Raw genomic sequence first — 27,840 nt, forward strand, 5'->3', positions numbered from 1 at the left:
CAAATATTTCAAAAACAGTGCAAGATGACTCAAACCAAGCTGCTTAGGCGCTGGCAGCCAGTATACAGTTGCAACCAGTATACAGTATAAGTGAGATTTCAACTCTTAGGCCACAATCCAATGCATGTTTAGACGGAATGAAGTCCTACAACTCCCAGCATTCCCCAGTCAGCCATGCTGGCTTACTTTTTTTCCCATCTAAACATGCATAGGATTGCACCCTTAAGCAATCACACACTTACCAGCTTGAATGCTTCAAAGACGAGGAAAACCACTGTCACAGACAGAATCAAAGAGTGAGCAGACTAGTGGAATCTCTAGAGAATATTAACTTAATTACATACTTACCAAAAGATTTAAGAAACTTTTCCCAGAGCTAAATATAGTCCCAGCCTCATGAGACCCTCCTGAGATGCTCATAGATTAAATTTTTTTAAAAAAAATACACAGCCCATGGTAGCTCCAAGGCCAGAGGAGGAGCTATCCTGCTAACAAAAAACATTGATATGATGTGCTAAGAAACCCCAACGAGTGATTTATATTTATTAACAATTTCTTAGGACAACAACCCATCACTATTGGTTCAATATATATAGCCCAATAGTAACCAAAATTGGTTTTTAAAAGGATATCTTACAAATACGTGATGAATTTAAACAAGGGGAAATTATTCTGGGAGGGCATTTTAATTATCTACATGATTACAATTTACACATAAAAGGGCCAAAATTAACTAATTCAAATAGGTAAAATAATGAATTTGCCTTACTTTTAGAATAACATTAATTATACAGTAGATACATGGAGGGCATTACCATCTTGGGGAAGAGACCACATCCAATACTCCCAACAACACAAAACATATTCAAGAATAGATGGGGTACTTCAATCAAAAACATCAGTTCACACAATGCAGTAGGCTCTGATTGGCCCAATCATATTTTCAGATCATGTACCCATCTACATTATATTTAGTTTTGGAGAAATCAATCAACCAACATGCAGCTGGAGTCTGAACTGTACTTTATTGTTGAACCCTGTTTTGGTGAATAAAATACAAACAACTATCCTACAATACTTTGAACTCAATGATACCCCAGATATTTCAAAAACAATTTTGTGGGGCACCTTGAAAGCAGCGATAAGACGGATTTGTATAAATAAAGGAAGTTACTGGAATAAAGAACAGGAAAAGACAAGCTCTATTAACAGAAATAAACAAGCTTTCTGGTTAAGATGGTGGCATAGTTGGTTGTGTTTTGGCTTGTTCCTGCATCTTCTGCCTCATTATCATGGTGATTGTCTAATTTTCTAGTTCTCTCATGGGAAATCATTCTCTTTCTTTGCCAACTATGTGCTGTTGTTTTGTTTGGCCTAATGGAGATAAGAAAGGGTGTGAGGGGGAAAGTTGTGCCAACTCCCCCCCCCACACACACACACACTTCTACTACTGGGGGGGTGATGGCTTTGCCTGAAGAATCAGAGGGAGATGTTATAACATTACTTATAACTTTATGCTGGAGGTTCATAGACAATCAACACCTCTACGGAAATGTTGCAAGATTCTGTTGACTAGATGTTGCGTGCGGCTAGATGTTGTGGAAACTAGAGTTCATAGCTGGAAGATAAATCTGGGATTTATGAATGTGTTGTCTGCTTTGCAGAGATCTAATCTTATGTTGAAGACTAAGGTTAACAAGCTAGAAAGTCAATCTTGTTTCCTGTATTGAAGAGAGACCTCACTCATTCATCATGAAGTTTTCAAGGTTTTCTTTTAAGGAGTTTATTTTAAGAGCTGTGAGAAGAAACGGAGAAGAGCTTAAATGAAGAGTGGATAAGCAGTGACTTATGATTTCCCAGATTATACTGAGGAGATAAACAAAATGCATTCTCGAAGTCTTGAGAACTGGCTTGCAAAGGAATATTCAGTATTTTATTTGTTTTCCTACTTCTTCTGTTTAAGGATGGAATCTGTTCTGAAAATATTCAATACAACAGCAGTGGTAGAAGTTCCAACTTCACAGTAAAGTACAAGGGTTATAAGGACAGACAAAACATATCAGAAACTTGTTACAAACTTTACAGTCTCAAATTAGGACAATCTGAATTTAAAATCCCATTCCATACTCCAAGTGAACTCCCCCTACCCTCCAAGCATGGTTTATTATGAAGTTCGTGGCCATCCATGGCAGAGGAAGGGGAAGCTAGCAGCGGTTTGTCTTGAGACTTGAGTGCTACTACCTCTATACCTTCTGGATCAGCAGTAAATCTTGGAGGAAAGGAGAGGCAACCATATAACAGAGGAACAGAGAGGGGTAAGGGATTTCACCTATGTTACAGTGCAAGGAAAGGCTAAGGCCAGGGATAGGCGACATGGTGCCCCCCCCCTCGATGTTTTGGAATACAACTGCCCAAAGGCTCAGCCAGCATGGCCCATTATCAGAGGTTATAGATATATATATAACCTGGAGGGCACCAGGTTGCCTTTCCTTGGACAAAGCCATGAGGGTGGGACCTCCTCACCAAGCATTGCCTGGATTCCAAGACCGACGCTATAACCTTCTGCCATGGAATCTAAGGGAGTCTTTGCTGATAGGGATCCCATGGCAGAAAGCAACATATGTGTGCTCCAGTGCAGTCCCTCAGTATTCTTGACCACTTCCTATAATAATGATAGCTATTCACTCGTTAGCAATATATTAGGGCCAGTTATTTATGTCTAGCAATATGTATAGCAACATGTTTCCTTTATAACAGGGGGGAAACAGAGTAATTTCAGAATAAGGAATAATGTGCCGTTATGCATTTTTTAAAATTATAGAAAAATGTTTTGATGTCACCCTCTATGAATATTTTGAGACTGGAGAAAGCTGGGCAAGGATCTACCTAGGAACAGTGCAGCAATGCACTTGTGTCAACAGCCTCATTGAATGCCGACATCAACAGTACACAGGTATTGCTATTATAAAGTCTATATTTTATTTTTATTTTAGTGGGTTATTTACCTGTTCATACGCATTGCAGTGAAATAATACAACACAAATAAAACTTTCGATAGTATGGACTGCATAATGGCAGAACGGTTGAACTGTATAAAAACAAGGCACATAATGTTATAGAAGTCATGTAAGCAACTTAAGCAATGATCTAAGCCTAAATAACTTCCAAAACTTAAAATGTATATACCTAATGTGTGAAATAGCTGTATGATAGTGATTTTAGATATCTTTCAAGCTTCCTTAAAGGCACTGGCCCCTTTCTACCTTCCTTTTCAGCTTTCAGATACCCTCATATATATTGTTATAATTTCCCCTTTCTGAAATGAAATGTGACTGTACTGTACTTTCTGGACAATTTTCTCCTAATGCACTGAAGTTGATTATTTTTTTCCCAATAATTATATTTTCTATAACAAAAAGTTCAAAAAGTTCATGGGCATCACTTAATGTTAGTTGGTGGTCCTATCTCCTCTTCTTGGTTCCGTGAGTAACTATCCCAAGCCATAAATATTTATTGAATCCTGTTATTTATGGTATTCTGTTCCTACCTGTTGTTGTTGTTCAGTCGTTAAGTCGTGTCCGACTCTTTGTGACCCCATGGACCATAGCATGCCAGGCCTTCCTGTCCTCCACTCTCTCCCGGAGTGTGCTCAAGTTCATATTCATTGCATCGGTAATTCTATCTAGCCATCTCATCCTCTGCCGTCCCTTTCTCCTTTTGCCTTCAATCTTTCCCAGCATCAGGGTCTTTTCCAGTGAGTTTTCTCTTCGCATTAGGTGGCCAAAATATTTGAGCTTCAGCTTCAGTATCTGTCCTTCCAATGAGCAGTCAGGATTGGTTTCCCTTAGGATGGATGGACTGACTTGACCTCCTTGCAGTCCAGGGGACTCATAAGAGTCTTCTCCAGCACCACAGTTCGAAAGCATCAGTTCTTTGGCGTTCAGCCTTCCTTATAGCCCAGCTCTCACAGCCATACATTACTACTGGGAAAACCATTACTTTGATTAGACGGACCTTTGTCAGCAAGGTGATGTCTCTGCTTCTTACTATGCTGTCTAGGTTTGCCATAACTTTCCTCCCAAGGAGCAAGAGTCTTTTAATTTCATGGCTACAGTCACTGTCTGCGGTGATCTTGGAGCCCAAGAAAGTAAAATCTGTCGCTGCCTCCATTTCTTCCCCTTCTATATGGCAGGAAGTGATGGGGCCAGATGCCATGATCTTAGTTTTTTTAACGTTGAGTTTCAAACCAGCTTTTGCACTCTCCTCTTTCACACTCAAGAGGCTCTTTAGGTCCGCTTCGCATTCTGCCAATAGGGTGGTATCGTCTGCGTATCGGAGGTTGTTGATAATTCCCCCAGCAATCTTAATTCCGACCTGTGATTCATCCAACCTGGCATTTCTCATGATGTACTCTGCATATAAGTTAAATAAGCAGGGTGACAATGTACAGCCTTGTCGTACTCCTTTCCCAATTTTGAACCACTCGGTTGTTCCATGTCTGGTTCTTACTGTTGCTTCTTGACCCTCATACAGGTTTCTCAGGAGACAGGTAAGGTGGTCTGGTACTCCCATCTCTTTCAGAATTTGCCAGTTTGTTGTGATCCACACAATCAAAGGCTTTAGCGTAGTCAATGAAGCAGAAATAGACATTTTTCTGGAATTCATTGGAAGGACAGATACTGAAGCTGAAGCTCAAATATTTTGGCCACCTAATGCGAAGAGAAAACTCCCTGGAAAAGACCCTGATGCTGGGGAAGATTGAAGGCAAAAGGAGAAGAGGATGGCAGAGGATGAGATCAATATGAACTTGAGCACACTCCAGGAGAGAGCGCAGGACAGGAAGGCCTGGCATGCTATGGTCCATGGGGTCACAAAGAGTCGGACACGACTTAACGACTGAACAACAACAGGCTGAGAGTCAGTGAGTCATCCAGTGACCTTAATGGCAGAGTGAGGACTTGAACCTGGGTCTTCCAAGTCCCAGTTCAGCACTCTAACCTCTACACCACACTGGGTCTACAATTAGAAATTCTGAAAATTATATTTGTCATAAATCTGAGAAGATTTGTCCTATCCAAATGAATGTAGACAAGAAGATTCTACCCGCTGAGGGGTATTGTCACAACCCTGGGGACAACTTTGGCACCCCAAGGGTCACTAAGTAAACCTAATTAAAATTTAGTTGCTCCATGTTTACCACTGGGGACTAACTCTACATACTGAGCCACAGAGCAATAGGACTGTTGATTGTTAAGGGAAGACTTTTAACTGGGGTACTAAGGGCCAAGATATATGTTACTTTGAAAACCTAGCTAGCACCTACTCTATTTTATTATATTTTTAATCCACTTGTACAATATCACTGGGGATGAGCACATCAACACCCCCTACCCCCAATCTATGGTTCTATAAGGAGATGGACGCCTTAGCTCAGGTGCACAATGGGTTTTTGATCAATTCAGCCAAGTTATATCACTGGCTTTCAATAATCATTCAGTTAGTCCAACAAGAACAGTTTTCTCCTCCTCAGGTTTATGATGAGGAACCTCTACAGTCTTCTCTTCAAGAAGGATTTGGAATCTCCTCTTCCCAGGTTTCTCTGGGATTCACAATATTCCTTTTCCTGAAGCTTGCCCTGGTGTTTCTCATCAAGGAGCCCCCTTGCCACCACTTCCAACACTCATTAGCCAGACTTGGGGGTAGAGTCATAGAATCATAGAATAGTAGGGTTGGAAGGGGCCTACAAGGCCATCGAGTCCATCCCCCTGCTCAATGCAGGAATCCAAGTCAGAGCATCCCTGACAGATGGATGTCCAGCCTCGTCTTGAAGGCCTCTAGTGTGGGAGAGCCCACCACCTCCCCAGGTAATTGGTTCCATTGTCGTATTGCTCTTACAGCCAGGAAGTTTTTCCTGATGTTCAGCCGGAATCTGGCTTCCTGTAACTTGAGCCCGTTATTCTGTGTCCTCCACTCTGGGATGATCGAGAAGAGATCCTGGCCTTCTTCTCTGTGACAACCTTTCAAGTACTTGAGGAGTGCTATCATATCTCCCCTCAGTCTTCTCTTCTCAAGGCTAAACATGCCCAGTTCTTTCCGTCTCTCTTCATAGGGCTTTGTTTCCAGTCCCCTGATCATCTTGGTTGCACTCCTCTGAACCCTCTCCAGTTTGTCTGCATCCTTCTTCAAGTGTGGTGCCCAGAACTGGACACAGTACTCCAGATGAGGCCTAACCAGTGCTGAGCAGAGGGAAACTAATACTTCCCGGGATTTGGAAGCGATGCCTCTATTAATGCAGCCCAAAAGAGCATTTGCCTTTTTTGCAGCCTCATCACATTGTTGGCTCATCTTCAGCTTGTGATCAACAACAATTCCAAGCTTCTTCTCGCTTGTAGTGTGGTTGAGCCACGTATTCCCCATCTTGTAACTGTGCATTTGGTTTCTTTTTCCTAGGTGCAGAACTTGGCATTTATCCCTATTAAATGTCATTCTGTTGTTTTCTGCCCAGCGCTCCAGTCTATCCAGATCACTTTGAATTTTGTTTCTGTCTTCCAAAGTATTAGCTATCCTGCCCAATTTTGTGTCATCTGCAAATTTGATCAGCATTCCCTGCACCTCCTCCTCCAAGTCATTAATAAAAATGTTGAAGAGCACTGAGCCCAGGACTGAACCCTGCGGTACCCCACTCATTACCTCTCCCCAGTTTGAGAAGGTCCCATTGATAAGCACTCTTTGAGTCCGATTCTGTAGCCAACTGTGGATCCACCGGATTGTTGTTTCATCTAGCTCACTTTGAGCTAGTTTGCTCATCAGGATATCATGGGGCACTTTGTCGAAAGCTTTGCTGAAGTCGAGGTATATGATGTCTACAGCATTCCCACGGTCTACAAGGAAGGGTACTTGATCAAAAAATGTGATCAGATTTGTCTGGCAGGACTTGTTTTTGACAAATCCATGTTGGCTTCGAGTAATCACGGCATTGTTGTCAAGGTGCTTCCAGATGGATTGCTTTATGATCTGCTCCAGAATTTTCCCAGGGATTGATGTCAGACTGACTGGTCTGTAGTTCCCAGGTTCCTCCTTTTTACCCTTTTTGAAGATAGGGACGTTAGCCCTCCTCCAGTCATCTGGCACTTCCCCCGTCCTCCATGATTTCTCAAAGAGAATTGACAGCGGTTCTGAGAGTTCTTCTGCCAGTTCCTTTATGACTCTAGGATGCAGTTCATCTGGCCCTGGAGATTTGAACTCATTCGAAGTAATGAGGTGTTCCTTGACCATATGCCTAACGATCTCAAGCTGCAATCCTGCCCCTTCAGCCTGTATTTCGCCTTTGCCAGGGGGGTCATAGACCCTCTTTTGGGAGAAGACTGAGCCAAAGTAGGAATTGAGCTCCTCTGCCTTTTCTTTGTCATCTGTTATCGTTTTGCCATCCTTATTTAATAGCTGAATCACCATTTATTTCCTCTGCCTTTTACTATGCTCACAGCTGAAGAAAGCCTTTTTGTTGCTTTTAGCATCCCTTGCTAACCTCAGCTCATTCTCAGCTTTAGCCTTCCTGACGCCATCCCTACAATTCTGTGCTATCTGCCTGTACTCTTCCTTTGTTACTTGGCCTTCTTTCCACTTCCCATATGTGTCCTTTTTTGTTTTCAGGTCATCCCTAAGCTTTTTGTGAAGCCATATTGGCTTCTTCTGTTGTCTTCCACCTTTTCTTCTTGTTGGAATTGTTTGTGATTGTGCCTTGAGAATTTCCTTTTTTAAAAGCTCCCACCCATCTTGGACTCCTTTTCTCGTTAGCGTCACTTGCCATGGGACCTTACTGATCATTGTTCTGAGTTTATTAAAATCAGCTTTCCTAAAATCCAGGGTACGCGTTTGAGTACACTCGGCTTTTGCTTCCCTTAGAACCAAGAACTCAAGTACAACATGGTCGCTTTCCCCCAGAGTTCCTGTAACTGCTACTTTATCCACTAAGTCATCTCTGTTGGTTAGGATCAAGTCAAGGATAGCCGATCCTCTAGTTCCTTCCTCTACTTTCTGTAGGAGGAAGTTATCCGCCACACAAGTCAGGAATTTCCTGGAGGGGCCATGTTTTGCAGAATTTGTGTCCCAACAAATATCGGGGAAATTGAAGTCCCCCATTACTACTACATCATGCTTCCTTAAAACATTGGCTATTTGCTTTTCAAAAGTTTCATCCTTGTCTTCTCCTTGATTGGGTGGCCGGTAGTAGACTCTGACCTCCAGGTTCCTTTTATTCTTTGTTCCATTTATTTCAACCCAGATGCTCTCGATGGGGCTACCAAGCTCCTCCTCCTGTATTTCTGTGCAGAGATATGTATTTTTCACACACCGTGCAACCCCACCTCCCTTTCTGTTCCTCCTGTTCTTTTTGAACAAGTTATATCCTTCAATGGCTGTATTCCATTCATGAGAGTCATCCCACCAAGTCTCAGTTACACATATCAGGTCATAATTTCCCTCTTGTATTTCCCATACTCTGGGCATTAATATATAGACATCGAAGACCTGAAGTGGAGAGTTAAAATTCCCAAGATAGCGTAGTGTTTTGGGTTTTTTGCTCCCCTTTAGATAATGGGGACAGTCCCAGCCATATTCCATACTCTTGAAGTGACAGAAATCCCTACTGTCTTGCCCCCAGTGGTGAGGGAGGGTCTGGTGATGGCTGTCTGTATGAGAAGTATTTCTCCTTCAGCACCCTCTGCTCTTGCCCATATCTCCCTCCTTTCTTTCCCGTCTTGAAGTTGCCTTTTCTCCATTCCCTCCTCCCTCCTTATCTCTGTCTCTCACTTTTTATCTTCCTCTCCTCACTGATCTGCCTCTATTCCTTTTCTCCCTTTTCCTTCTATCAACATTCTGTCTGTTTCCTCCGTCCTCCTTTTATCCTCTGTTTCTAAGCTGTATCGACCCACCCACTCCCAGCTGCTGGAACAGGCCATGGATGAGTGGCAGCTCTCCACCTGATCAGATCATCAGGCTGTCGCCAGCAGCCATCCCAGCTCTGCCTGCTCCAGGCACAGGGAAGTGAGGTGGGAGGTGGTGAGCCCCAGATGCTCTTCATGCTACTCAATAAGAAAGGCTCTCTGGACAGATTACATAAAGCTAAAAGAATGCAATTCAAACACCCAACAAACAGTACAGGAAAAAATAAAACATATAAAAATGGCCGTAAAATCTAAAATGCTTGGGAGAAAATGAAGGTCTTTGCCAGGTGCCAAAAAGATAAGGTGCCAGGCAAAGCTCTTTAGGGATGGCATTCCACAAACAGGGTGCTACAACTGAGACGGCCTTCTCTTGTAGCCACTTGCCTAATTACCTTCATTGGGCCCAGCCAGAGGAGGGTCTCTTAACACCCTAAGGATCCAAGCAGGTACCTATGGGAGGACACATTCATTATTTATTATTTCATTTATTATTCAAATTTATATATCGCTTTCCACAGAGGAATAAACATAAAATACATTGGCATCAAAACAACAATAAATATAACAAGAAAAACAACGCAATACAATACAAATTAATCATCAATAAAATTGCACACTCTGCTGCATGCTACAAACCATAGCTGGCTGAGTTACAACTAGGGGAAAGCCTGTGTGATGAGATGAGTCTTAAGAAGATGTCCAAATGTCTGAATGTTCCTTAAGATAGTCTGACCTCAAGCCATTTAGGGTGCAATCCAATTCAGATAGGTGGCCGCTTCCGAAATCGGAGGCAACCACCTATCCAATGCAGGGAAGGAGAAGCACGGAGGGGATCGTTCCCTCCGTGCTTCTCCTGCGCTGCATTTTCGGCTAGACAGCTGATTGTGGCTGTCTAGCCATGGGAGGATGGAGTGGGGAAGTTACTCCCTCCCCTCCCTGGAATGCCCCAAGCCACGCCCCTTTTTCAGCTGCTCCACACTCCTCTTGCGAGCGTCAAGGCAGCGCGGAAGGGGGGGAAAGGCAGTTCATGGAAAACCGGATATCCTATGGCTGTCTAGCAGCTGTAGGATTGTTCCCTTAGGATCTTAAAGGTTAATACCAGTACTCTGATTTTTTCCCTAAGAAATGGACTTGAAGCCACTGCACCTGAAGCAGCACTGATGTCACATGATCATATTGACTCATCCCAGTTAGTAGCCCTACATACAACGTATTGCAATAATCCAACCATGAGATTACGAAATCATGGGTAATTGTTGCAAGACTATCTTTGTCCAGATGGGGTTGCAGCTGCTATATAAACCTAAGCTGATAAAAGGCCCTCCTAGCAACTGGAGCCACCTGTGCTTCAAGTGATAATGATGGATGCAGGAGCACCCCCAAACTGTGCACCTGTTCTGGAGGGTGTTGCACCCCTCCCCACAAGAACAGGTTGAACGCCACTCAGCTAGGCAGAGAACCACCCCTGCTATGGTCCTGATCCAGATAGAGGGCCCTGTGACTGTTCATTGCTAAAAAGTGATCCATTTATTATAAGGGTTATAATATAAGCAATCCAAGCTGAAGATACTTTAGACAAGACTTTGTTTTATATGTCTAGGGATTTGCCTGTGAAAGTGACAAAATGGCATGTCCTGTTTTAGGAAATAAGGCACTGATGAAACAACAGTCACCCAGTAATAACAAGATGCACTTTTACCTCTTACGGGGGAGGGAAGGGAAGGGAGGAAATAAATGTCAAACAAAGACTTAGAGAATATATGCAAGGTATATAATTTGAACTGTTGGATCATCCCTAACTCTCTGTGACAGGTATAACGTGGCAAAATTTTAGAGAAATCATAGTAGTTCATACATTTCCATTGAGGTCACATGGCCATGCTCGGCAACCTTTTGTGGGGAGCAGTCAACAAGTACGTTGAATTTCTGTTGTTGGTGGTTTAAAAATTTGAATTTGAAATATGTTCCAGGGGGTATCTTTTTCATTAGCTTGACAAAAATCTCTTGTGTAGTTTTAAGTTAATGGGTTGTAAAAGTTGCCCTTTTGGTGATGTGTCATTGAGAGATGTTGCTGCTCTCTGGAGGTGAGAGAAGGGGCAAGCATGTATTAAAAATCTTCCCAGATATTGCTTGTTCATGTTTCATTATGGTGGATCCGATGTATCAGAGTTTCCCCAATCCCACCCCAAACTCTTATTCAGAACCTGTAACCTAAGAGGGTGTTTTGAATGTAGTTATTGATTTTTAGGGACTTTCTATTCCAGTTTGAAGCCAACAGCTATTTTAACATTGTTGGAAAGACTGGTGTGACTTAGAGCAGAGCTGCTTTATACAGAGAAAATGTGGCAACACAGCATTTAGTAGCAGAGGCAATAAACACAGGCTAGAGACAGTTTAAAAGAAGTTCATATCAACTTAGTTTATTAGTGCTTTTATACACATCGTCAGAGGAGGCTAACTAACACTGTTTAACTACAGTGTGCAAGTTTAAGTAAGTGAAGGCATGAGATGAGCATGGCTGCATGCACCCGATCTCATCTGATCTCGGAAGCTAAGCAAGGTCAGCCGTGGTTAGTACTTGGATGGGAGACCGCCTGGGAATCAGGCTTCCTGCACTGAGCAGGGGGTTGGACTCAATGGCCTTGTAGGCCCCTTCCAACCCTATGATTCTATATGGTTACTTGCTTCCATCTGTTGCAGAGGCAAATAGGAAGGGTGGTGGAGTAGGAGAAAGGAACTGATCAAGTTGCAAGAAAAGAAGGGGGATGAATAAGGCAAGGCTGTTGATACAACACTTTCTCTATCGCCTCCTAGTGTCTGGAAGCATGCAGAGTTGTTCCTATTATCCAACAAAAATAATGGTTTTTGTTCTGTTCCAGAGACTCTGGGAACAGTATGGGGTTGGTTCACTTTTTACATAGGTTCAGATTTTCCCTATTAGTAGTGTGCACCTCAATATGCTAATCATGTCAATTGGCACTAAGGGGAAAAACACACACACATGTTTGTTTATTTATTTATTTGATTTCTTCCCTGCCTTTCCACCAAGAAAATAGCATACAAGGCAGGTTACAATCATAGATAAATAAAAGCTTAATTAAAAGAATAATAAAACAAATACATTAAAGACACAATTATGATAGAGAACACCCTATCTGAGGGCCTAAGGGTTATAAATCTGAAGGCAGCAATGTCATGGTTGTAGGCTTAGCTTCTCAGAAAACAGACATGAGTAACAATTATATCTGTAATCCTTAATATTGATCACAAATATACTTGCTGTCATAGCTGTGCATTGCATTATCTGTTTTTTTAATTTGACCATGAAGATTGCGCCATCAATCCATGCCTCCATGGCAGTTCTTGCAGGAAGATTATCTTCACCAACATAACAGTCTGTGGGTGCAAAAAACCTTTTGCAGGAAAATACTGCAATATTGGTGAGTATACACAGTTCTTTGCACACAGTTCAAAGAAACAAATTGAGTTAAACCTATTTCCTTTCACTGAATTTGGCCTTCATTCTTCTTCCACCGAGGCCACAGTTATGTCCATGTCCCTTGTGAGTATTTGTGAGGTGATAAGAAATGTTTGCTTTGGAATTTGATAAACAGCTCCTAGTTCTTTCATGTTTGATTCCCACATGTGTAGACTTTCAGATTTGTTGGTAAACTGGGCTCTTATTACCCCCTACAACAGGCCAAAAATAGCCCCTGGAGTTATTCCAAGGGCTACTGGAATGCAAATACAATTCCCTCTCCCTTTGGCCTTCTGCCACTGCCACCACTGCCACCACCAGCTATGCCAGTCCACTAAATGGGATTGAAGGGAAGGGAGAAAATGGTTGGGGAATTAGTATGTGTGTAGGAGGCGGGGGAGGTAGGAAGGAGCTGCAAGGTGGGGGGAGGAGTTGGGTATGTAGGGTAGATGAAATGTGGATTGCCTCAGAAATAAGCTGTTTCCCAATTTTTTAGTAGCTCAGTTTATTTCTTATGCCCCACAACACAAGCAGAAGGTGGATGGGCTCTTCCATCACTAATTTTCACGTATTCATTATGCATAAATGATGACACAATGTCTTCTATGTGGACCAACTTTGTGAAGACATCATTTGGGAAGTGGATAACGAAATTCTGGCAGGTGCTACTTTGGCATTTACTTAACTCTTCTGGTTTTTATATCCAGTTCCTCACCAACCGTGTTATTCTGGCAATGGAACAAATTACAGGGGCATTGCAAAGACAACCATTTCTGGAAATAACTGTCTACCATGGAATTCAGATTTGCTTTACCAAGAGCTCAATACTAATGTTGTTGAAAGTCCTGTTCAACTGGGTTTGGGACCACATTCATACTGCCGGTAAGAAAATGCCCAGAAGATTAGCTGGCAGTTAGTAAATATTGCTGGATGTGTTTGTACAGCAGGCAGAAGATAAACTTTACCACAGCAATATGTATTAGCAGGTGAGAAGTGTCTGTTCAAGCAGTGACTAGTGTGCGAATTTGGGTATTGCACATATGCACAAATGTCCCCATTTTTAAAAATTATTTATTTATGTATTTATTACATTTATATCCTGCCTTTTTTCCTCTTTAAGGAACTCATTTCATCTGTGAAATGCTGGAGATTATGAACTATAATTTTTCAGAATCAGTTGCAAGTCATTTAGGGAAAGTTGGAAGGGTGCTTCCGGTGGTATTAATTCATATTAGTTCTAACTAGATTCTCAGGGCTTCAAAAATAGTAATTACTTTTCACTGAAACACTCTTAGAACTCGTGCTTTTGTATTATTTCCAGTATTTGTATATTGCCCTTCAATCATATTCACAGGGTGGTTGATAAGAAAGAATAAAACAATTCTTGAAAGAATATAAGTATAAACAACAAATAATAATCAAAAATCCACAAGATCATAAAAACAGTATAAAATAATCAGCGAAATTAAAATTGTATCTAAAAAGCTTGGGGAAAATATAAGTTATATACATGGCAAAATGCAGTGAGCAAGCTTTTGAGTTCCCTAGAACTCTTTTTCATACAGGATGCTCGGTAAAAATAATTAAAGGGCGGGGGGGGAGATTTCAGGCCATGATGGAAAAACTCCATAGATAAGAAGGAATGCAGAAGGTGTTATGCAAATAATTAGGATAGACCAAAGATTTCAGGCTGCACCAAAGCCTACTGGCACAGAAAAGGAATGGCTATACTCCCTCTAAAAACATAAAAGCTAGTAATAACTAAATTTGTGATAGAGTCAGATTCAAATTACTGCCAGCTTTTATATTTTCAGAGTGAGTATAGCCATTCCTTTTCCGTGCCAGTATTTATTTATTTTCTTTATATCCCGTCTTTCTTCCAAAACATGGCACTCAAGGTGGCTTAACCTTCAGCAAAGCCCGAAATCTGTTTTGTACATACTATGCTCTTCATAAAACCTCCTGTACTCCTTCATAAGACTGTTACAAAGTGCATACTGTGGGGCTTTTCCAGCATACCCTAAAACATTTTCTCTCCCCTCAACCATTTAACCATTTTTACTGTACATCTAGCCTAAAGAAGAATTCCAGGGAACTTGGAAGATTGCGACAGCTTAGTTGGTCCTAATATAAAGTATATTAATGTTTTCTGATGGACTAGTATGGCTACCTGCAATTTTATATGCATGCAAACTAAAAAGGAAAAAGACTTAATCTCTAATATTATTTGTTCCCATCCTGTAGTCCCAGTGACTCTCTGGCTCTCTTCACACCTGGCATTTTATCCCACTACAAACCAGTCCTTTTGATTCCAGATCCTTTCTGGGATTTACAATGGCCCTGTATACAGGCATCACTCATAGTGCATCCCTCCGCATTATATCTTTTCATGGCTGGGCCGAGCTGCACAGAACAATCAGGACAGAAGGGAGCTGCTGGCTCCATACCCCCTCTCCTTCCCTGATCATTGGTTCCTGTAACATAATTGATGGCTCCACCTGTCCCTCCATTCCTCCATAGCAGGAGGGAAGTTGGAAGCCCATCTAGTGATCTGGATAGCGGGCTATGGGAGCTGGTCCCCTCCTTCCTCCAAGGGAGAGAGAGTCTTCTCAATGGCTTACCCTGAGGTTGCTGGCGCTGCTAGTCCTTCTCTGCTAAATATGTCAGTGTGTGATGGAATTAAATGCAGTATATTGCTTGTACTACTGAGTTTGAAGGGTATACCGATTTCCAGGTTTCCAACTACAGAAGTATGAAATCCTCAAATGGACTTGTATACAGTCAATTCACCAAGCCATCCCTAGCAGCTCCCCCACCCCCCCAAGACCGCTTCATGGGGGACACTTTCTTCATTAGACACAGCTTGCTCCCCCCCTCTTGCTGTTGTTGCTCTTCCCCCTTATTCTGGCTTCCCAACAACCCTGCAAGGTAGGCTAGGAGAAGAGATAGTGGCTGGCTAGGTGGGAGGGAGTGCTACAGAAAACCACCAAAGCATTACTGCCTTACACTTGTCTAAAACAACTCCACACCCAAGAAGGAAACTATTAAAAATGACCATTCCAAGCTCTGCATGATGAATTTATCCGGGGGAGGAGAAAAGGTACTTTTAATATCCACTGAAATCCTAACTCTCAAGCCTTTCTCCTCTGTGACTGAGGAGGGAGGCGCCCCCATCCCCCGTGGGAGGAAAAAAGTAGGGATGGCCGTGAATTTCTCCATGAATCTCGGGGAGGCCGAATGCCAATGCATTCGGCCCCCCAAAATTGGTGGTGAAATTCTCCGCCCCCCTGGGATGGGACTTACCTCCCTCGAATGTCCCTCTCGGCGCCGGGTCCCAGTGGCATTTCGGTGGTGTTTCAGCGTTTCGGCGGGGGTGGGGGTGGCGGCTGGTCTTCTGACCAGCTGCCACCGCCGCCATTACAAGGTGAATGAAAAAAAAACATACACACCCGTGATAGGCTACGTAACGATTAACGTAGCCTATCACGGCTAGATTTCCAAAGTCAGCCATGATAGGCTACGTTAATCGTTATGCTATTTGCATTGCCCTTGTTTTCACCGTAGTCTACGTAAATCTTTACGTAGACTACCCGGGCCCAAATAAGGAACACAAATGGCGGCCCCCATGGGCGCCGCCATTTGCGTATGCGCTTTTTCTTTTTTTCCCCCCAAAGTCACCCGTGATAGGCTACGTAACGATTAATGTAGCCTATCACAGCTGACTTTGGAAATCTAGCTGTGATAGGCTACGTTAATCGTTACGTAGCCTATCACGGGTGTGTGTTTTGTTATTTTAAATTCACTTTTGTATTTCGCGGCCGGGGAGATGGGGCACTTCTCCCCAGCCTGAATTTCGGCCGAGCGAGGTGGGGTGCCTCCCCCGCCGGCCTGAATTTCGGCTGGGCGAGGCAGGGCACCTCCCCCCCCCGGCCTGAACTTCGGGGGGAGAACTGAAGCGCCTCTCCCCCACCGCGAAGCAAGCTGTGGGACCAGGTAAGTGACTTTCATACATCACTTGAAAAAAGCCCATCACTGTAGTGAGCAAAAGGGAGAAGAAGCAGTCAGTGAAGTCAATAGGAGGGGGAAGTTCCAAGTAAATGCACTGAAGGGAATGGGAGACCTTAAAACTGCTACTCTTAAGTAGACTTACAATGCACTCCTATGCATGCCTATTCAGAAGCAGCCACACAGTTACTCCCTGGAAAAGAAAGCCTTACAGCCAATGGTTTACTCAGAAGTAAGCATTGCTGTGATCAAGGGGATCTTGGAACCCATAGTGGAATGGGAGAGAGGCAGAAACGGAAGCGGTCAGTGACCTGCCCCCCCTTCCCACCAATTTGTTGTCATGACAATGTTATTCAACACCTGCCAGCAACACCCCCTAACACACACCCACACAAAGCGCAACAAAACGCTAAAGGGGAAATACACAGGGGGGAAATTATGTTTTCAATCACAAACACAGAAAATGCCAGGTTTTCCCCGTTCTCAGATAACACAGAAAGAGGTAGTGGAAGTTGTGAGACAGCAGCCGGAGAGCAGCGGCGTCATCTAAAGCTCCCATGAAAACCAGTGATTAAAGAAGAATGATCATGCTAAAAAAAACTTAGGTGTGAAGAGAGCTTCTGTCTTGTCCTGACAACAAGAGGGAGTCCATGGGGCACAACAGATATCTGGTGGCTTAGTCAGCAGGCAGCGTCATGCTTGAATTGAAGGACCTTGGATAATTCTAAGCATTCAGCTTGCTCCAGAAGGTCTAGAACTCAACTGAGGACCTTTATCCTCCTTGGGCCAGATTACCTCTCCCAAGCTCTTCTCCCTTCCTGGAGGGTGGAAAATCATAAAGGGGCAGCCCTCTGCTCTGGACCTAGTACTCTATCACCTCTCCGTCAGCTTCTGCATTACCTGTGAGCAGGCACTGGGTGTGACCAGTTCCTCAGGGGAATCTAGCTCAGGCAGGGTTCCCATTTCAGGGGTCTCTGACTCAGGGGCTCCTGACTGACTGGCTCAGACTGTCTTTCAGGGCCTGGGTTGGGGTTCAGAACCTCTGGGGCTTGTGTTTCTGGTACCCCCTCTGTGTCAGAGTGCTGACTGCTACTTAGGGTTGACAGTCACGTTTGACAGCATTTGTAGGCGTAGTTATTTGGAGTTTGGGAGTTCTCCTGTAACCAGATAGTAACAGTGGCTGGGATGGGGGGCAGTACTCAGCCTAGGCCAGTGCACCAACTGTGCCTGTTTCTGGGGAGGTTGGACTTAGCCACAATGACACACACCTTGGCTACACCTCAGCTGGACCATTGGGCCACTTCCAACCCCACTATTCTATGCTTCTACGCTTCTGTGAATGAATTCTATGTGGGGCTGCCTCTGAAGAATCACTGGAAGCTCCAGTTGGTCCAGAATGTAGTATTTAGGGTGTTCCTCGGAACATGCTTTTATTATGCTGATTTTCGAACAGTTGCAGTGATTACCAATATTTTTCCAGATGCAATGGCTTCAGTCCAGGGTATGTAAAAAACCATCCCCTTCCATACCACCTTACCTACACTCTAAGCACTTATGCAGAGGCCCTTGTCTGCATGTGAACTGATGTTAAGTTGGTCAGGATGAATGAGGGGCTGCACCCCAACTGTGGAATTCTGTCTTGTGGGAAATTCATTTTCCACCTCCCCACCTTCTTCCACATCGTGAAGATGATTCTCGTCAGGCAGACTTTTTATTAGCCTTCGTTTTTATTCTGACTCTGGGTTTTAAAAAAAAAAATTATTCTATTTCTTGTAATTGTTTTGTTGCCTATTTGTTGCCTATAACATATTTGTATTTTTGAATGATGTTAGCTGCCTTGAGCACTATTTTTAGTGGAATGGTGATAAGTGCTTTTCCCTGTTGGGACAGGGGGCTGGGCCTAAGGAAGAAGCTGGCATGCTGGATGGGGAACTCTCTAGAGGTTCCCCATGCCTGATTTAAGATAAAATTATGGTTTGGAGAGACTGAACAGATAAAATTAACAGCTTTTCCACAAAAATGAAGAAGACATTTGCCAGTACAGTCTTTGGGGTTTAGAACTGCAGGCATATGAACTAAAACAAAACAGCGCTTTCATACACATGCATGCGTGCACGCGCACGTGTGCATACACACACACACACAAACTGCAAATGACTAGGCTTTGTAACAAAAGTCAGTTTTTGTCTAACATTATGGGACAATGCTTTTCTCCACTTTCAATGCAACAGAAATCCAGATGATGATGAGAAGCCATGGTGCTATTTTGTCAAAGACAACACAATGTCTTGGGAATACTGCAACATTACATCATGTGGTAAGTAATGTTTTATTAATGGGATTCAATTTGAATTACACTGTTGAAGTTAAAATGAGTAAAGATGTCATGAAAAGAACCCACAGACTTCCGTGAGTGACCCACCACGAGGGCAGGATAAAGGTCTTGTGTGATGGTGCCCTGTATCTCTGTGTTCTTCTGAATCCCAAATCTTCAGGAGTGTTCAGATGCAAATTTAGGCCACTTTGGAGGAGTCCCTGTTTGATTCGGACATCTCTTGAATCTGTCTGGATCAGCCCAGTGCTGTTCAGGAGTCAGGTGAATCTGAAGCACAACCTTAGTGCAAACAAAGGTCAGGGAGGGGAGATGTTGCCTAACAGCCAGGTGGAGCCAAAAAGGTTTCCTTTTAGTCTGGGTTTCTTGTATATAAAAAGACTACCAGTAGTATGTACAGTATGTTCTGTAGAAGTACACAAGAAAAGCCATGCTGGATCAGACCAAGGGTCCATCTGGCCAAGCATTCTGTTCATGCTGTCAACTAGGAACCCACAAGCAGGACACAAGTGCAACAGAACCCTCCCACCCATATTCCCCAGCAACTGGTGTACATTGGCTCACTGCCTCTGGTACCGGAGGTAGCACATAGCCATCAAGACTAGTAGCCATTGATAGCCCTTTCCTCCAGGAATTTGTCTTACCCCCTTTTAAAGCCATCCAAACTGGTGGCCATCACCACTTCCTGTGGCAGCAAATTCCATAGTCCAACTATGTGCTGTGTGAAGAAGTACTTCCTTTTATCTGTCATGAATCTCCCACCAATCAGCTTCATGGGATGACCCCAAGTTCTAGTATTTTGAGAGAGGGAGAAAAATGTCTCCCTATCCACCTTCTCCATACCATGCATCATTTTGTAGACCTCTGTCATGTCTCCCCTTACCCTCCTTTATCCAAGCTAAACAATCCCAGCTGTTGTAACCTTCTCTCACAGGGGAGATGCTCCAGCTCCTTGATCATTTTAGTTGCCTTTTGGTTTCTTTCTGTTAGACGCCTGGTCTGATTTGCTCTGCCATTTTATATTTCTGACTGCTTAGTGAAAGGGCTTATCTGTTTATTACTTGGTAAAGTTTACCAAGCTCTTCACTTTCTGGATCTAGTCTGCTTTATTCAGCCACTTCTCAAAAAAAACAATGCCAGCAACAGAGGCTGGATTGGGGGTATGATACTTTTCACTTGAAAGTTAGTTCATCCCACCCATGTGGCTTTGCACTGTGATGTTACTGGAGTCGTGTCAGATGGAGCATAACATGAGAATAAAATTAGGCTGGGTTACTTCTGCTTAGTGCCATACGGTCTATCCTCTACCACACAATCAAAATAGAGCTCTTTGCCCTTCAGTAATATTTTGTGCAATTTAAAGCAAATTGACTAAAGCTTCAGTGGTGCTGGTGGGGTGGATAGGGCCAGATATTAAATATATCTGTTCTTCACTCAGAGAGCAGGGGAAGGCGGCCACCACCACCAACCCCAGAAATCTTTGATGAGACTGCTGTTGTTATCAAGAGTTCATGCGGGAGAAGACATAAGAAGCGAAATTTCTTAAGACCTAGGATTATAGGGGGATCTTCTGCCTTGCCAGGATCACATCCCTGGTTGGTCTCCATATATATTGGAAAGGATTTCTGTGCTGGAAGCCTTATCCGTTCTTGTTGGGTGGTGACATCTGCACATTGTTTTGCCAACAGGTAAAGCCAATGCGTTGAAAGGGCATGAAATGTACTATATACTTTCCTGAGTAAATGTTTATGTGAGCCCCATGAGAGAAGATGGAGGAGCTAAGTTTGAGCCAGGTATCCCAAATTTTCCAAACATCTAGGACAGGGATAGGGAACCTTTTTATATGGAGAGCGGTTGATCTATGGGAAGAGCAAATCAGTGGCCACAGCCAATGGTGGACTGAGCCAGAGGCAAAAATGGGCAGAGCTAACCCCTTAGCATGCTCTTTCTCTCTTGCTCTCTTCCACTCCCATTTTTATCCCTCTCTTTACCTCTGCAAAGCTCCAACCACCCAGCAGGCACAGAGATAAGCCTCTGCACCTCCACCATCCCCCTCCAATTCACAGAAATGCCAGGTGAGGGGAAGTGTTGAGTACAACTTCCCAAAGGCACTTTCTCTGCATATGTACCTAGTGGTGTACACTAGGTAAACTTTTGAAGTGCAGGCATTCATCGTGACAGTCCCCATACTAACCACTACACTGATTTAGTGGTGAGTGTATGTGTATATATCCTCCCTTCCCCCCTCCCCCCCCCCGCAAAGAGCAGCAGTACATTGCATGTTGGACTTTGTTTATTAGTGATGTTTATTAGTGATGAGCATATTGGAGAGACCTGAGATTGCGTGAGAAAGAAAAAGAGAGGGATACAGCGTGTCCCCAAACAGTATAAGACCTTCAGCTCAAAATTTTCTTTTAGTTTCTTTTCTCAGCATCATGGAGAATAAATTTATCTTAAATTCCACAAACCAGTTCTAACAGTTTTCATCTCCATCAGGAGCAGGTCTTTTATAAAGCTAATGGGTCTAAGTTGCACATTCAAGAACAAGCCACCACAGATTGTAATTTGCATTACAGCAATAATACAGCAGATTGCATTATTGCATCACCATAATATATTGTTGCTGGAGAATCCATTTCCCCCCAGCTGCTGTGGGGGTTGCAGATAAATCCAGAGGGAGCAGGGAAGTGGGGGGCACAGATGATGTCATCATCCCAGCTAATCAGAAAGTCCCAGTGCTTCGACCCTGTGAGCCCTGCTCCACTACACCTGCCAGGTTGCTGGAGCTCCAACCGCACAGCAGACACATAGGCAGAGAAAGACCAAGGGAAAGTGTGGGTGCATGGAGGGTAAGTTGTAATTGCACAATATCATCACTGATCAAGGGGCACATCTGTTAAGGCATCAGCCTTAGTTTCCAGTGTCCTGGCTTTGTGGAGCTTGAGCCAACATGAGATAACCTTAACTCTGGTTTTAAATCAGAAAGTTTGGGGATCATTGAATTAATAATAGCCCAAGATGGTTGGTTGATGATTCTTGAGTGGAAGCTAATGGTTATGAGAGATGATGGCTGAGGGTTTCTTTGTGTTTGCAAAGAAACAACAGGCTGTTAATTTGTAGAAGAAACAGAGGGAAAGAGGGAAAGATGAGATTTAGCTGAAGGCTGGACACATCTCTGGGCTGCAGAGCTTCTTGCTGGGACCTGAGATGGAGTAGCAGATCTGCTGCCTAGCAGAAGCTCATGGTGATTGCCTCTACTGTATTCATAAAGATAGTTATGCTGTATTTGTAAGCTATGGGGCTCCGCTATGGGCAAATTCAAACTTGGCTGAGCTGGAGTCAGTTCAACATGGGTTTTTAACAAGAGCTTTAAATGTAGCATGAAGCATCCCAAGGGCTGTAATAAGGTGTGTGTCTTTTTACTCATTTTGGGCCTGGTAATGAAGGCAGCAGCTTGTCTCTGGCTCAGATTGATTTTCCAGCCAACCTCACTATTGCTTCAGTCTGCTTTTGAAGAGATTAATTATGTGGCCAGGTCACATAACGAGAGAGTATGTAACCCAGATTGGTTTCTTGTATGCATTTCTTTTATAAAAAGGTTATGATGTGGCCAAATCGCTCATAAAGCAGAGGACAGCAGATACACTGTGGCCAACGGACACAGCCAAGGTGGCTAATTGTAGATCAAATTAATTATATGCTTCGTTGCCAGCTACATTTAATTTACGATGACTTGAGACTCAAATATATTTTCCCACTCCTGAAGAAGAGGTTGAAGAACATCAAGGGAAAAGGTGCTTATGTTATTAAATGGATTGGATTATGAAGCTGCTTTTAGAATGGCAAAATATATCAATTCTGCTTTGAAAGTAAAACAGGGGGCTTTGAATTCAAACCCCCAAATTTTGTTTAGTTCTATGTAAGACAAGCCAAGATGGCTTGGCCTTAGGTTTTAAATATTAAACTTAAGACTTGTTGTTTTTCTGGATGTAACCACTGGTTGTATTTTAGTCAGGTATGTTTTAGCTTTATGGACTGGTTTACTGTTTTGGAAAAGACTGGTTGTCAATGCAATAAAATTGAACTGAACTGTATTTGTATGTTTATATGTAATTAATGCAAATATTACAAAGGAAACTTGAGTTTGCAGTGCTCTGTCTTTCAAAGGAACCAACCCCTGGTTGTGCGGCCCCTGAAACTTCTTGCCACTCAGGAAAGGAGGGTATGATACTTGTACATTTTTACTTGTAAGCAAGCCAAATTAAGGATGGGAATTTGAAGGCACAGAGAAGATAGAATCACAGGGAGGGGCCTTTTATATTCGTGGCTCAGGAATTCATGGTCTCCATGACTACCATGGACCTACTTCAGTTAATGTCTGGACCCACTCACACTGCACACTCTCAATTTCCTGGATAGGGTGATAGTGATCTGTGGGTAGGGGACTTTGAGATAACCCCCTTGTCATGCCCAGAGCACTACCTGATAGGGTTTAGATTCATAAGGGCTTTTATCCACTGCAGGAAAGGATGACCTATTAAGACGGTCTACCCATGGAGATAGGGGATTGGAATGCTAAAGCAGGAAGTCAAGAAATCACTGGGATAACAGGCAAGCATGGCCTTGGTGTACAAAATGAAGCAGGACAAAGGCTAATAGAGTTTTGCCAAGAGAACACGCTGATCATAGCAAACACTCTTTTCCAACAGCACAAGAGGCGACTCTACACATGGACATCACCAGATGGTCAATCTCGAAATCAGATTGATGATGTCCTTTGCAGCCAAAGATGGAGAAGCACTATACAGTCAGTAAAAACAAGACCTGGAGCTGACTGTGGCTCAGATCATGAGCTGCTTCTTGCACTGATTACACTTCAGCCCAAACCTCCTGATGACATCCCCTAGCAGTTTCATGTAGATGTTAAAAAGCATGGTGGACATAATGGAACTTTGTGATACCCCACAGGCTGATGGCCATGGTGTAGGACAGGTCCGCTAGCACCACCTTCTGAGACCACTCTTCCAGGAAGGACTGGAACCACTGTGCCTCCTAAGCCCAATCCATATAAACAATCCCGAAGGATACCACGGTCAATGGAATCAAAAGCTGCTGAGAAGTCCAGAAGAACAAACAGGGTTGCATTCCCCCCAGTGTAAATCATCAACCAGGATGGTCAAGGTTTCTGACCCATAACCAGGTCTGAACCCTGATTGGAATGGATCTAAATCATCGATATCATCCAACAGTGCTTGGAATTGTGAGGCCACCACATGCTCCAGCACCTTGCCCAAGAATAGCAAATTTGAGACAGGGTGGTAGCTATCCAAAACCAGAGGATCTAGATTTGGTTTCTTCAAATCTAGATCCTCTAGATTCTTCTTTGGTTTCTTTCCCTTAAGGAGGCATTGAGCACCTCCAAGGTCCAGGTACCCAGCCCAATTCTGGCAGATTTCAAAACCCGGATGGACAAAGACCTAAAGGAAAATTAGTAGGCCTCAGTCCTCCAAGCAGCTTGTCCATGTCCTCAGGTTGCACAAGCTGAAAGGTATCTATAACATGACTAGGTGCTGCACTAGCCCCGCCCATTTCAGACTCTGTCAAAACAATGGCATCCAAGTTGGCATGAATGCAAGTGACTTTACCTGCAAAATGTCAAGCAAATTGTTCACAGCAGACCTTTGTGGATTCAAGCTATTGTATTCTAGAGTCTACACCCAAGAGGCATTTAACCACCTAAGAGTTCCACTGGATAATACTGAGCAGATGCAATGGTGGCAGAGAAGTAAGATTTTTTGCTGCCATCACCACCAGAGAATAAGATTGCAAGCATATTCTTACCTGCGTAGGATCATATTCATTACAAATCTTTTGCCATTTGCGTTCCAGTTGTCAATAAAGTCATTTCAGCACCCTCAGCTCCTCAGAATACCAAGAAAGTGACATGGTTGAGGACATTTGAGAGCGATCATATCAATAGCCTGGGTCATCCTCTCATTCCAAGTGGTGACCAGGACCTCAGCAAAAGCTGGCCTCTTTATGGAGATAGATTTGCTTGAATCAATTGTGAGAAAGACTTGTTGCCATCTGTCCTCATTTACATGGACATGGAACTTCTGTGTATACATGTGTAAAAACGAATGTGGGTCTAACGAGGGGGTGGTGGTGATCAGAGGTGTGACATGCACACAGCAGATTTATGCACTATGCTACTTCTAAAATTAGTCTAAGATAAAGAAAAAAAGGCACTGAAGCTAGGCAAAATCGTAAGAGAAGAGTTTGAAAGTATTTTCCACTCTGAAATGATAGTTGATTAGCATATCCAAAACCTGACAAAATCAAAGCATGGGAACACCCTCAAATTTGCCTTTGAAAACTGGTGGCTGTGTGCTGATGTGCCGTTAAGTGTAATGGGCAGAGCATGGTTGATACCTCATGGAGTTCACTGTTTTTGAATAATCTATGGTGTAGATTTTTCAATCCCCGCAAAATCATGAGGTGGTATAAACCTACAAAGTCATGCAAAATAATAATAATAATAATAATAATAATAATAATTCTTAAAGTGCCATCTCTATCATTACAGCTATTTTTGTTTTTGACCCTGCTGCTTTGAATAGTTGTACAGTAGTAGTAGTAATTAGATAGTTGCATGTATCATCATTGAGTTGCTGTCGGATGCAATTGTTGAATCATCTCATATAAGTGTTCACAGTTTTTAAAATTGCCCTGTATATAAATGTAAGCTCAAATTCACAGGATGGGAGAGGGAGTAGAATGGAGTGTGGTTTCCAGGAGGTTACTTGCTTGATCTGAGAGTGCCCTCCTCCTTCATTTGGCTTCATTTTTACCTCAAAAGTCAAACTGCTAGGTCTTAGTTGTTTGGATTTTATCTTCTATCTCATATGGGAAGAGGCTGCTGACTTCCTTGGAAGGAACAGAGGGACCATTTATAGGGTTAGCTCAAACTGACAAGTGCCAATTCTCTTCTGTTTTTCCCATTATCAAAACAGACTGTTTGATTCCACTGTGTTTGGAGAGGTAAGGTTAAGGCAAAATTCGTTTGAGTGGAATTGAATCAGGGCAGCATTCAAATGCAAAGAGAGTTTCTCCACCCTGCCTGACACTTTAAGTGCTGCAGCACAAATGAAACAGATGCAGCATTTCAACAATATAAAGATACTATTATGGAGGAAGCTCTGCCACTTAAATGTCTGCCTGTTATGCAGCTGATTTAGTCACCCAGCCCCTTTAAGGGAAGAGGGAGGGAAAGGTGGGGAGAACCCTATTAGTGTGTGTGTCAGTGTGTGACAGAAGTGTGAACTGTGAACTGTGGGGGCTAGTTGGGGGAGGGGGAGCCCATCTCATCCAGCATATCTGGTCTTTATTAAAGCACACTTCTGTATGCTTTCAGTCTAAACCTGCACAACCTTTGTTTCAGAAGTAAAAGTTTTAAAGCCTGTTCAGGAGGTCAGTGGGATTTGCTCCTAGCACTTCCTGGGCAGCAGCTACACACCTGTACAAACACATGCATACACACACCAAAGACGTTGATTCTCTTTTGCATCACTGGTGGGTGAGAAAGAGATATACTGCCTCTGGATGGGGAGGTTCCATTTTGCTGTCAAAGGAGGCAGGTATATATCAGCTGGCAATGTTAGCAACTGAGGGCTGTAGAAAAAAGCAAGTGAACTGTTTCAAATGTGAAAAAATTCATCCTTCCTATATTGAGTTTTGTAAACCACTTTAAAACAACAATGACAAAATAAATGTTTAATTCTCAGACGAAAGATTTCTTTCAAATCTGCCTACCAGGCGCTCAAACCCACTCTATTTAGTACTGTTGGTGGGTGAGAGAGAGAGGTATACTTAGTGTGGAGTATTGGTTCACATCCCGTTCACACCTCCATTCACCCATGAAGTTCACTGGGTGACCTTGGCCAAGTCACTTTTTTTTTTTTTTTTTAGATTAACCCACTTCAGAGGGCTGTTGTGAGAATAAAATGCTACCTAACTTAGGGCTGAGTTGCTCCGAATCCCCTGAGGGAGAAAGGGCTCCATCACACAAGCGGAGAAATCTGCATCAATACCAGGGCTTTCTCCATCCAGGTTCCTTGCGGGATTAGATCAGGCTCCTTTACACAGTTGTTTCATTATATTCCAGTCCTTACTTTTTCACAGGGTGACTACTTTTCCGCAAAAACATCATTACATGCACTGAGGGCATCATATTCCTGGTCTGGAATATGACTCTGGGATCTTCATATATGTCTCCTCAAGATTCTATTTCAGGAGGACCAGGTTATCAGTTTGCAGCTTCTTCAGCAATCAGTCAACAATATTATTTAACCCTTTCTGTAATGGATTAACAATTGTTTCCCAGTTGTTGTTGTTCAGTCATTAAGTCGTATCCAACTCTTCATGACCCCATGGACAGGCATGCCAGGCCTTCCTGTCCTCTGCTCTCTCCCGGAGCGTGCTCAAGTTCATATTGATTGCATCGGTCTTGTGATACGTTCCATGGGGTTTTCTTGGCAAGAATACTGGAGTGGGTTGCCATTTCCTTCTCCAGTGGACCACATTTTGTCAGAACTCTCTGCCATGACCTGTCCGTCTTGGGTGGCCCTGCCCGGCATAGCTTATGGCTTCATTGAGTTACGCAAGCCCCTTCGCCACAACAAGGCAGTGATCCATGAAGGGGTTGTTTCCCAGAGCAGCCTGTTAATTACTTTCCTATTTATTGAGAATGGTATTAGGTCCTTAGGTCCACTTTCTCCACACCATGCATAATTTTGAAATGTATGTCCCAATTGGAGCTCTTTTAGTCTAACCTTGGCAGGCTATTCCATGTCAATCCGAACTTAGCTTATTACAGCCTTGTAATTAAGCCTGCAAAAGTTACTGGCCTGGGAAAAATTACTGCCTGTTTTTACTTATAAGAGGGGCCCCTCTTATGTAAAAGGCAGGCTAGTTAAAAATGGTAGGCTAGTAGCTTAGTGAGCTAATGATGGCGAAACAGTGCTATGTTTCTCCTTTGCCATTCTACTGTGTTTCCATTCTGGCCTAAGAGGATAGAAACTGAG

At 43.2% G+C, this 27,840-nt stretch overlaps 1 protein-coding gene across 1 annotated transcript in view; it reads left to right on the forward strand.

The window, feature by feature from the left end:
- The window catches only part of HGFAC (HGF activator), a 90,191-nt gene that overhangs the window by 29,426 nt on the left and 32,925 nt on the right, over positions 1 to 27,840 (forward strand). The window contains exons 3-7 of the mRNA XM_084859885.1: positions 2,822 to 2,953; positions 12,272 to 12,382; positions 13,128 to 13,302; positions 18,657 to 18,742; positions 20,196 to 20,445. Coding sequence (XP_084716011.1) covers positions 2,822 to 2,953; positions 12,272 to 12,382; positions 13,128 to 13,302; positions 18,657 to 18,742; positions 20,196 to 20,445 — 754 coding nt within the window. The remainder of the gene's footprint in view (positions 1 to 2,821; positions 2,954 to 12,271; positions 12,383 to 13,127; positions 13,303 to 18,656; positions 18,743 to 20,195; positions 20,446 to 27,840) is intronic.

Source organism: Heloderma suspectum, chromosome 5 (genome assembly GCF_057233095.1).
Source record: "Heloderma suspectum isolate Gila_16-S chromosome 5, 16-S_ref, whole genome shotgun sequence".
Taxonomy (NCBI): domain Eukaryota; kingdom Metazoa; phylum Chordata; class Lepidosauria; order Squamata; family Helodermatidae; genus Heloderma; species Heloderma suspectum.